Source organism: Gymnoscopelus braueri, assembly GCF_963280865.1.
Source record: "Gymnoscopelus braueri genome assembly, chromosome: 14".
Classification (NCBI taxonomy): Eukaryota; Metazoa; Chordata; class Actinopteri; order Myctophiformes; family Myctophidae; genus Gymnoscopelus; species Gymnoscopelus braueri.
The window spans coordinates 32,080,120-32,092,619 of NC_137619.1; the positions used below are offsets into that span (position 1 = coordinate 32,080,120).

The 12,500-nt window shown below is 46.8% G+C and overlaps 1 protein-coding gene across 2 annotated transcripts in view; it reads right to left on the reverse strand.

Annotated features, from left to right (window-relative positions):
* LOC308101073 (protein FAM53B-like) overlaps nt 1-12,500 on the reverse strand; it is a 29,509-nt gene that overhangs the window by 2,354 nt on the left and 14,655 nt on the right. For both annotated transcript variants that reach the window (XM_080450387.1, XM_080450388.1), the window contains exons 2-4: nt 12,477-12,500; nt 11,413-11,467; nt 8,229-9,070 (exon numbers count right to left, since the gene is read on the reverse strand). The exon at nt 12,477-12,500 is cut by the window's right edge. In XM_080450387.1, coding sequence (XP_080306513.1) covers nt 8,229-9,070; nt 11,413-11,467; nt 12,477-12,500 — 921 coding nt within the window. The remainder of the gene's footprint in view (nt 1-8,228; nt 9,071-11,412; nt 11,468-12,476) is intronic.

Below are 12,500 nucleotides of genomic sequence, written 5' to 3' on the forward strand. Positions count from 1 at the left end.
ATGTGTGTGGGGGGTAGGGTGGGGGATGTACAAAAAGGTAAAAACAAAAAGAGGCTATCAACTGCAAAGACAACTTTCCAGCTCTAGGTTTACTCGGTGTACGAACTGTGTGTGTGTGTGTGTGTGTGTGTGTGTGTGTGTGTGTGTGTGTGTGTGTGTGTGTGTGTGTGTGTGTGTGTGTGTGTGTGTGTGTGTGTGTGTGTGTGTGTGTGTGTGTGTGTGTGTGTGTGTGTGGGTGGGTGGGTGCATGCACTGTATGTGTGTCTATGGGTGTCTGTGTGCACTCACATGTGTGTGTGGGTCACACTAAGGAGCAAAAGCTTGCTCAAATTTCAACGTGTATATTAGAGAAGGTGTGAATACTCATTGAAATTGTGTGTGTGTGTGTGTGTGTGTGTGTGTGTGTGTGTGTGTGTGTGTGTGTGTGTGTGTGTGTTTGTAACTCCTTGTGCTTGGTCGTAGGTCGTTAACACTTGACCTTGACCTCAATTACCCCTCCACCCCAGACACAAACAGCCAGTATAAAAACACAAAACACAACTCCACCACCCACTCTACCTCCCATCACTAAAACAACACTCTTGATCACAACGCTCAAACATGTTGAAAATGTGTTTTCTTTCCTCCTCCGCGTGCGTTTGCATTGTCATTGTTTTGTCATTGTTTTGTCATTGTTTCCCTGGAGTCGTCTCCATGGGGGGAGTGAAGGGGTTAATGATCCCCGGGAGCGGGAGGCAGCCCCGGCAGCAGATGTTGGGAGGCATGGAGGTGAATAAAGATGAGGTCCTATCAATGGAACCCCAAGCCCAGTGTGACAGACACCTCTGATGCTCCGTAAAGCCTGATTATCAGTCGCGCTCCGGTGCCGAAAATAGCTGATCTACAAGCTCACAATGTGTCACCCAGCGGCCGTTAGCGGGCCATCGCTTTTCCTGTTACGACGCACAGGGAGTCTCCGATTCCACAGTGTCCTGTTTACGGCTTTTCTTTTCTTTTCTGCACCAGATTCCAGTGCTTGTCTGCTTGAAAGAGACAATACGTGATTTATTTTTATTTTTCCTGAGCTATAGGTTTGCTCCCTTTGGCTGGATTATCTTTAAGTGTACTAAGCTGATTGATACAGGGGGAGGGGGACGGACGGACCTCAGAAAGGTTTCATCTTGAGTCCGGCTCTGTTGCAACTACTTGAGGTGATCATGTGAGAGCTGGGAGCCATGGAGGCTTCACTGTAGTTACCCCAATGGAGTGGAAAGGGGGATTTCTTTAGGCCTTTCTCTCTCACTCACTCTCTCTTTCTTCAATCCTCTGTAGTACCTCACTACTAATTATCACAGGAGAAGGAGACCAGAGGAATGAGAGAGAGAGGGAGAGGGGGGGGATAGGGAGAGAGAGAGTGGGGGAAAGAGGAAGAGGCGGCTTCTCCACAATATGCTTCCTATTAAATCCTCTAGGGCTAAGACCGGGATTGGGGAGGGGTTTTAGTGTTTTAGCTCACTGCAGTTTACCCGAAGCTTTGCCTTTCTTTTGTTTATTTGAGCATACCCCCGCCCAGCCCCAACACACACACACACACACACACACACACACACACACACACACACACACACACACACACACACACACACACACACACACACACACACACACACACACACACACACACACACACACACACACACACACACACACACACACGCACCAGTTCCATGCTGTTCAGGCCAACCCCCGGGGGTTGAGTTGGCTATTTAGTAAATCTAATCCATTTCAGATTATCAATTATCGAGAACAAATACTTAATCTAATCATTCGGATCACGCACCAACTCTGGCGCTGGAGACAAAGAACAACTTTAATAGAGGAATATTTTGTTCCAATTTGGATTCCAGTGGGGAAACATTTGAATTGGACAGATGGAGCCACTGGCGTGGTGCAGACAAACAGGGCCACTGAAGGCCGTGACGAGATTAGAGGAAATGTCCCCTTGATAATGGAGGACAAGGCCAAAAACTGGGATCAGCACCCCTGCATGGCAAAATCCCCAGTGTTCATTTACTGTAGCTCCCGTGAGCTAAAAGAACACTGCTGGTTTTGTTGTGTGCTCCTAGCACACTGGTGAAGGTTCTGCTGTATGTCTCAGAACCACTGACATGCTTACAGTAACACACACACACAGGCACACACCAAAACAAACACGCAAATACACATACTCGCACACAAATAAACATACAGGCACAGCCTCAGGCGCATATGGACATGCACAGACTGGTAGTCTTGCATGCTGGCAAACACGGGCAGTCGGGCACACAGTTCAACAGATGCATGTGGTAGCGTATGTGCGACACACAAAGACGCGCACACGCGTATTTTCTTTTCACTATCTCCATGAAGAAGTGAGGTCCGATGAACAACATCCGGCGACGATTGAGGAAGACAGAGGGACCTTCTAGAGCGAACAAACACTGAGACAGAAAAGGGGGAGTAGAACCTAACACAGCAAGGCAACAACACCCAGACTGACTCCACATTAATTATCGACATGTGCGTAAATGTCCTGCTTTTTGTACATGCATGGCTACATGTCTATATCTGTGTTGCAAGTATCCTGTATGCAGTCTACTCCAGCAAGAATGCCGGGCAGATAAGATACTGTGTCTATGCTCGCACGCATGCACGTAAGATCATTTAAGGGGGGAAAGTGAGAGAGAATGAATGAATGAATGAATGAATGAATGAATGAATGAATGAATGAATGAATGAATGAATTCACAGAATCAGTCAATCAATAATTTTTTGTTTTCATGTATTGTCCCAAGACCCATCCCGTACTTACAGCATTATAAGACACCAAAAACATAACTATACAAAGTTACATTCACTTTTCAATAACTGAAATTTGCATGATAGGCACACAAACACACAATACTGTGTGTGTGTGTGTGTGTGTGTGTGTGTGTGTGTGTGTGTGTGTGTGTGTGTGTGTGTGTGTGTGTGTGTGTGTGTGTGTGTGTGTGTGTGTGTGTGTGTGTGTGTGTGTGTGTGCGTGTGTGTGTGTGCGCGCGCGTGCGTGTGCTCAATTCGTGGCATGTCTCAACAGCACCTTCAAACACTCGCACACCCACCTAGTAGGTGTTGCTTGTCGCTCAGCTATGATCACCATGTCTGCCATCCCAGGAATGGAATGAGACGCAGATCAGACAGAGAGACAGACGAGCGGTGCGTAGCAGAGGAGAGAGGGAGGAAGGGAGGGAAGTCAATTTGTACGAGTTTGAACGGTGGCCAACAAATAGATATTAATAGACAAGTCTGTGTGCCAGCCTCCCACCCAGCCACCCCACACATACAGCATAATACCCACTTTTCATCTTAGTGCTTTGCCTCTTCTTAGCCACTTAAACCCTCTACTCTACTAAACAGACCTGAGTTCTTGGTCTTTTTTTTCACTCTACACCAAATATCTTTCCCAAAAATAGCCAATCTACAAGCTCACAAATGACATGCCCAAGAGATAGGGACGCCGGGTTGAAAGTGGTTAATGTGCGGACAATCATTTGGAGGCTAAATAAATAATTGCACTTGCTGTGTCATAGAACGCACGGTTCACCATAGATAGACGCCATGAAAGGCTGTTGGATGCTTGGACACTGCAGGCAGAAAGCTCCTGTACACAACCTGCCAAAGTATGACATGCAAATCGTATAAGAAGTAGCCTATAATCACACTGTAGACCTGACATCAGTCCTAAGGATTCTTAATAGGACTAGTTGTTAAAGATCCCTAAATATTCAGCACAACAATTGAATGAGGTTGGAGATATCCTCTTGGATGGGGTGGAATTTGGCAATAATCACGTGGTGCCACCAATACGACACATCTTCAGTTGTGTTCCCCGACCTCATTGGGTGTTTCGGCCATTTATCACAATACACCCTCTGCCGAGGTTGGCCCACCACAGGCTGATCAGGCCTGGGTGTGTGTCGCACGGTGGCACCACGTGTTCATTTAGCAGCCCATGATGCGTCCCTACGTTTCAGCCACAGCCAGTGACTGCTCCCGTTCTGCTGCAGTGGCAAGTTCTTTGATTGCCTTCCGTTGGGCCTGTCCCCTGATCCCTACTTCCTTCAGGAGCCTTGTGGTGGAACTGGCTACAAAAGAATGTTACCCATCACGTTTTGTGTGTTGTGATCGAATACTACGACACCTTTGTTTGTCATGTTTATTTCGAATATGTTAAAAAACAGAATATTTCTTTCTTTTTTTTGAGAACAATGAGAATCAGATTAAAATATAGCAAAAAAGAAACAATAAGAAAAAAAAAGATAGAGAAAGTAATCAAAACATATCCGAAAAGGAGTGAGAAGAAGTAAAAAACTTATAAACTCCCACCCCTCGTATACCTTTGAGTTAAATAATTACTTACTCGCTGAATTCTGTGCCTAACATTATACTACTTATAAAAAAAAGTAGTACAAAGCTGGCCAAAATCCCTAAGCGTTTACACGGTGGGAACTAAATAATTTCAACGTGAAGGAGGGCGATTCGGGTGCTGCAGTGGTTAAAGTACATGCCCACCACTGCCGAGTCTGGTGGTTCGAATCCAACGCGGCGCATCCCGGCTTTGTCGAGCGCCTGGTCCGCCGTGTTCATGGGAGGGAAGCCGGGGCAGGGAGGGTGATATTTGTCATCGCACGTAACGAGGAGGCACCTGTCAGCAGGGAATGTTGGGTGGGAGGAGGAGTAGGACGGAGGCTCTATGTCCTCCCGGTGGGGGCTCCTCACTGGCAGGTGAGCCAGTAGGATACAACAGCAGTGACAACACACAGAAATGTCTGTGGGGAGGAATGAATCGGCAAAACAACTAAATTGGGGAGAAATGGGGATAAAAAGCTAAAACAACAAAACATTTGATATGTTAACATTTAGTGTTTAAACCTGTAGAAGTCACAACTCCTATAAGACGGTATTCAAGCCTTTCAGTATCGGGTGAACGAACAAAAGCACACACAGACAAAATTATCCGACCCACACAAAGTCACGTTTTGCCCAATCCGGCCCACAACCTAAAATGAGTTTGACACCCCTGATTTAGCTGGTGACCCAGAGAGAGTCAGACTGCGAAAGATTACATTCCACAAATGACAGACCTACTATTTCAAGACAAACAGACAAGGGCCGACCGAGTCAGGAGGCCTAGCCAAATACACGGCATGTTAATATGTAGGGATGGAAAGAGGAGTGGACAGATGAACTTGACTGACGGGGAGGATATTTGAAGAATTCTAAGGGGCAGGCACTCTCAAATCCCTACGGTGGCTACGCTATGGTCCATTAGCATGGCATGCATCCTCAGAATTCACACCCGGCCTCAGTGGTGTGGTCGAACAAGACTACGGGGCCAAACTACATGATGTTCCACTGACTGTTTACACCACTGACCTGCCCACAGCCAGAGCTGACGATAGACTGCACTACAGCCTACTTACTACACAATACATAGTAATACAAAAGCCTCAGTTAGGTTAGCTTTTTCGATATGTCTCAATTTGCAGATGTTTATTCAGAAATGTGTATGGGTGTAATGGGTGTAAGAAAGTTCTGTGTAATGATAACATGACTGGCTTTAGTCCGGTGTGTCAGCATGTCAATTCTCAGTTTCTCACATTGAAAAAGCCATAACCTTTGAATATACACCATGAAGAGGGACGCATAAGTCCCGATTCTATAACATACTCAAACATACCATCATGTTTATTAAATCAATCCCCCATGATTTGAGCAAGATGGTTAAGTTAAACAACGTTGAACACCAGAAACGTGAGAGGGGGTTTGGGGGCGGCGAAAAATCCCCCCACAATTCATGGAAAGAATTCCCACAAGAGGCAGTAAAAAAAATCTCATCTGCTCCCAAGCTTGACTGTAATTCTTGTGTGCCTGTCTGCAGTCGGACAGGCGCAGGTTGTAAGCAGCCCCACGTTTCCACATTATCACTTTCATTTCCACACACTTCGCCAGCTTCTACTAGCGTTCTGAATGATACTGCCCGAACAACCACTATGTTGTTCATCAACCGACAAGACAACAACTTGAGTCTTGCACAGGCACTTCTATTGTGTGTGTGTGTGTGTGTGTGTGTGTGTGTGTGTGTGTGTGTGTGTGTGTGTGTGTGTGTGTGTGTGTGTGTGTGTGTGTGTGTGTGTGTGTGTGTGTGTGTGTGTGTGTGTGTGTGTGTGTGTGTATATAAATACTGGCCACCATACATTGTTTTTCAGGGTGGTGTAGCATGACCCTGCTTGTTCAGACACACACGAGTGGTAACGTTGGTGGTGATTAATTTCCTCTCTCTGGACTCTGATCTGGCCTGGTAATCAGTAAGATAAAATAGTTATAGCCAGGTAAAGTGGAAAATGTGTGTGTGCGTGTGTGTGTGTGTGTGTGCGTTTGCATGCGTGCCTACCTACGTGCATGTGTGAAAGAGAGACAGTTAAGACAAAGCGAGACACAGAGTGATCTACTGAGCAGAGTTTTCATCGTACACGGTGTGCAAGAGAATGAGCATGTAAAGGCTGTGTTAGATGTGTATCTGGTTTCATCCGTGTGAAGTGGTTTACAACAACTGATCCAACCTGCACCACCTGACGCCCTCCGGCAACAGCACACACAATCGAGCAACTCGGGGCCCAGTACAAGAATCATAACACTAAATAAAAATGACTTAGTATGTTTATTACTGAGACCAGATACCTCTAGAAGCCAAAATAATAGCTTACACACTACTGGAGAGGTGTGCTCTTTCATTCAAAGAGAAAGGAAGACCTTACTTAGTGTGTATTTGTGAAATGCATGAGTATGCATGTGTTTATAGTAAATGTGCTTGTATTCTGTGTGGTCACACTTGTGTGCATCCTGCGAGTGTATGTGAATGGGTGTGTGTGTGTGTGTGTGTGTGTGTGTGTGTGTGTGTGTGTGTGTGTGTGTGTGTGTGTGTGTGTGTGTGTGTGTGTGTGTGTGTGTGTGTGTGTGTGTGTGTGTGTGTGTGTGTGTGTGTGTGTGTGTGTGTGTGTGTGTGTGTGTGCGCGTGTGTGTGCGTGTGTGTGCTTGCTTTCGCCTGCTTAGTGGCTGGCAAGGATAGAGGAAACATGCTCGCTAGGCTCCATTACCAAAGCCTTGTTGATCCAACCCTGGCTAGAACCTGAGGGTGACTGACTGGGAACAAAATTATTTTGGAAAAGGAACGGAAGGGAGAGGGAGAAATTGATGGTACTTTTTTAAAAGGGAAGGGAAATCCTCCTCTTTGAGCACCTTTCCTCCATTGTGAGGAAAGGCTGAGTTGGATTGAAGACACGCAACAGATGAGAGCCTGATGGGATTTGAGGCCAGGCCAGTAGGACTACATGTGGTTACAGAGACTTGGTGTCTTAATCGCTAGAGTGTCTAGTGAGGTTCTAGCAGTGACTTGGAGTAAACTATCTAGTATCTATTTATAGAATATCATGTCTGCCACGGTTTCCCCTGACCTTGTGACAGAACAAACTACAAACTACCAATATAAGCCTTCGCATCCAAATATCCCCCTGCTATTAATCATCTCTGGCTGGCTAAACTGGCTGATATTAGAAACATGTTGCAGGAAGGAGGAAGAGCAATAGAAAGGGGAGGGGGGGGGGGGGACAAAGTGACCAGCAAGGGTTTCAACCTTTGGATGGGCCTGTTTACCCAACAGAGTAAATGAAATGATAACCGGAGCTGGGCTTGCTAGAGCGTGGAGCAAAGCAGCGTGACCGACCACGAGGAATGCTCCTTTAGCAAGTGCCACTTTGCAAACCCGGAGAGGGAGGTCCGACAACACTTAGCGGCGAAGCCTCAGACCTGACGACCCAGAAAACCTAATTCAGCATGATTTAATCCTGATCCCTGATCAGATGATGAGTGAGGGGGGGGGGGGGGGGGGGGACAAGTTGTGTTTGAAGAGCTCTTGAACTTTCCCCTGTGACTAAGAACAGAGAGGTGTTTGTCTCAGTAATTATGCTTTGGCCCAGGCTACCTAATGCGTTGGAGTACACTCTGAGGCATTATATGGGTATTAGAGCTAAGCTGATGGCTGATTTACATTTAATCAGCGCAAGGAAATGATACCAAACTCCACGAAACCGGATGAGTTACCACACATCAAGATCATGTCCAATCATCCCTCGTGCTTAGGAACTCAACTGTGTCTGTATTTCCATACTAACCTGAGTCATCTTAGCAAGGTCCAGGGAAGGCCGTTGCTCCTGGGCATCCTCTGGTCTCCTGCGCTTCATGCCGATCTTCTTGTCATTCAACACGCAGGGCTGTGACCGGCTTCGGGACAGACCCCCAGTGTCGACGGCGATCTGCCCAGCTCGCCTCCCCAGCTCCGGGGTGGAGTCTGGGGAGCTGGCCTCGGACGCCTCCTCTCTGTGGAGCTCAAGCAGGCTGATTTGCTCATGGGAGAGGGAGAGAGATCGAAGGGAATGGTGGTGCTGCTGGTGGTGGAAGTGGAGTGCGGGAGGTGAGGTGGGGGAGACGGTGGAGGCAGTGAACAGGGGATGCGACGGCAGGCGCTGGGTGAAGCACGGCAGTTCCAGGGCTCCATCTGTGGGGTGGCTGTAGCGCGAGGGCAGGCTGAAGCTGGAACTACGCTGCATAGCCGGGAAATGGCCGCCTGAAAACGCCATGCCCCCTCCTCGGACACTCCCCCCGCTGTGGCACCTCCTTTTCTCCACCGTTGTCCACACGCGGGAGCCCTGGGGCCTCCATGGTGACGAGCGGCACCCGCCAAACTCATCGGAGAACGACAGAGACCGACACTGACGTTTGCTAGGAGGCGCCGCAGGTGTGGGGTTGGCGCTTGCGTCGCGGGAAAGGGGGCCGCCCTGCTTAACGTCCCCGAGGGTGAGGTCATGGATCAGGCTAGAGATGGTGCTGCCAGCCTCTCTGCCCCAGTCGTGGCTGCTCTGGTGGCACGGCTCGGGCAGGACATCCCACAGGCTCTCCAGACTAGGACCAGACTGGCACGAAGGTCCACGCCGCAGGTCCAGCCACCTATCTGCCTCTGCAACATCCATGAATGAACACAGCATATTAGTAACCAATCTGAGTCTACTGTGGCATACTGCAACGACCCCCCTATTACGCTCTATCACAGGAACCTAAACAACATTACTTTCAGCATGTCTAAAACAGTGGTTCCCAATTCCAAATAGTGAGCCGAGGCACAGGATTTTGTGACAACCACACATTATTATCGCTAGTTATGAATATTTACTGTATTGGCTTACTGTACCAATACAGAGGCAAATTATATAGTGCACCCTAAAACAAATCAAAACTTTTTATTTGGCATTAGTAAATAAAAACAAACATTTACAGAGTGATAGAATGCTAATGTATTATAAAGGTTATTTTGCACTTGCCCTTTAGTGTGCCTTGGGCACAACAAGTTTGAAAACCACTGGTCTATAATGTTTGTCTGTCTGTAACCGGCATTGTGTGAGCCATGAGAAACAATAATAGCTACAGCACTAGGGAACTGGAAAAAGTTCAACGTGTACACAGTAAAAGTCTGAGTATTCATTTAATTCTGAGTCTGCAAATTAAACCAAATGGACCCTTATGGCTCCATAAGGGTTAGGATTTTACAGTGTAGGTATACACACAAAGGCCAGAAGGGAAAATGGCAGCACAGTCACAGATGTAGGTCCATGTGACGGAAGATAGAGAAGACAGAGAACATAATCTTGACACAACAGAAGAGAGAGATATTTTACCTTAGAACACCCAGTAGAGGTGGTTTAAGGTAGTTAACCTTGTAACTGAAGCAGTGGGTTTAAAACAAACAACAATCTGACATCATGAGGGAAGTGAAACTCATGTGATGAATAAAACCGGGTTCATTGCAAAACACTTTTATGAAAATGAATTCTTGCAGAACAACAGGTACAATAATAGAATAGTTAAAAGGTAGACAATTTCCATACTTTTTCTAGACTTTCCACTCCCGTTGAATGCTGTTTTATGATCAGAATTGTACTGGGTTGACAGTTAGCTATAGGCACTCCCTATAGTTCGATGGGCTAGGTACAGACTAGTAAACCAGTATGTGACTTGACTTGCCTTAGATTTGAATGGCAGAGATTAAGCTGCCTCACTCTCACCATAACCAGGAAGGAATCTCTCATATGTCTGTGGGCAACGACACACCTACAGTGCAGTGCCGTTGTTGCCATAGCTGTTCAAGCCCAGACACAGGTTAACACACGGAAGGCTATTGACGCACTTGGCAAAAAATACCTTTTCCCTATCCAAGACCCATCCTTTGGGATGTTTGTCTCAAATTGTGGCCCCCACTCTCACACACTGGTGGGTGGAAATCATTGTTTTCGGGCCAGCAAACAATGTACGGGGGCTAGAGTGATGACCTAAAAAGAATGTTCGGAAAACAAAATGGATGCATTTTCAAAGGTCAGTCCTTTAGAAGCCAAGACAAAAAAGTAACACTGGGTTCAACTAACAAGACACGCTACTGTATATACTGTAGTGCTAATGTCAGTAGTACTAACAATAGAGACAGCTAAGACCGGCTTGTCCCTGTGATGTCGCCGCCCCCATGCATGAGATGACAGTGTGTGATAGCAGCCACTTGAGTTTACGGTTGCGTGCCTTTTTAACACGGGGCACAATTACTGCCACGCCGACAGAGCCAAAGGGAAATTGTTGACAGAGGCAACAGTGCATTCAATTACAGTTGACTCCCACGAGGGTAGCGTGCAACGTTGTGTAGCGCGGCAGGTGCACCCTACACATGGCAGAGAGATGAGTGACAATAAGGGATAAAGGGAGACGTGAGAGTGTGGCAGAAGGGCATAAACAAAGAGCCCGTTATAGAAGGGGAGGACCGTACTAGTTCTGCTTATCAGGAAATCATGAGGGCAGCATGTGAGATTACATTGGGGGAAAATAGTGAATAAAAACACAGGTAATGGAGTTCCCACCTGAACCGGCAGCACAACCTTCAGATCTTGTGTACAATTATTTTAAACAAGACTATAAGCTCCTAGGCTGTACTACTCCTTAACCAATTAAGACCGGGGACGCGTCTGTGTCATTTTAGATTTCTTTGGCTATTCAAAAATAGCAGATATACAAGCTCATAGCGCGGCACTCGAGCTTGTAGATCTGCTATTTTTGAAAAATCGTGAAAAAAAAAGTTTTAGATTTCTTTTCAAAAAACTTTTTGGATTTAGAAAACATTTTTAGAATCGGCCTCAGGTCTTAATGGGTTAAACACCACTGACCCACCGACCTTGCTACCCTTATATCTGTGCCACTATCAGTGCTAAAACAGAACAGAGACTGATGGCAGAGGGTAGACATAGATAACACGAGAACACTCACCCACAGTAGCACAGGAGAAGAGGGTGGTCCCTCTGCTCATGGTGTGGAGCTCACACTGTGGATGGACAGATGGAAGGACAGACAAAGATGCAATGAGACAACCAAACCGTTAAGCTCAATTTATTCTACTCTGCCGCACGACACCACCACCCTACTAGAATACTTATGTTTGATGGGTTTTGTCTGTGCATCCCTCTAAGGCTGTTGACACATGAACAAAGTTCACTTCTTGCAAATGGGTGGTGGCTGTCTGCACACTGGACAAAGGGTGACAATGTCATGAACTGATCCTGAGTCACTGTATCTGTATATATCACTAGTATATCGCCACAACGGTGCGCTGGGCACCGGACAAGATAGAGTCCAAAATGAAGACTCTAATTATGTCGTAACAATTTAACGCGACTGATTTCAACTGAGGATATTTAGGATTAGCACACTCCAGCCTCAGACTTCTTATATCACCGACTGCTGAGTGAAGAGGAAATATTATTCCACTTAGGTCAACCTGCAGTCCATTGAAGCCACACACACACACACACGCACACGCACACACGCACACACACACACACAGACCTTGATTGCGCTAGAGCTCTAGCGTGGCCACAATACAGGCCATTGTAGCCAAAAGCCACAATTGCCTGTATTGTAAAGTTGCCAAGACACAACTCATGTCTAATTAAGCTCTCAAGGTCAACACAGAGTGAGAAGGAGAGTTCAGGAAAGACAGCAAGGGATATAGCCGAGTGAGAGGCACCAGTGTGGTTTATTCGACATCTCTGCTGTGGCGGCGTGTGGCCTAAAATGGTCTCGCCAGCCACAGCCAGCCTGAATGATGGCTCAGTAACGTTGATTCTAGCCAACTACCATTGCCTACTAGTGGTCTGACGTGCTTACTCACATCGTGCACGTGTGTGGCAGTAACTGCTGACCTATTCACATTACAGAGTTTACAGACTACTGTTTAACATCTGAGACACTGTGCGTAGCCCTGACAGCAACCATAATTATCAGTCGGCTTGCTGTGAGGGGAAGTCAAAAGGCAACGGAGGAGCTTCTCTTACCAGCAGTCTCTCACCATCCAGGGA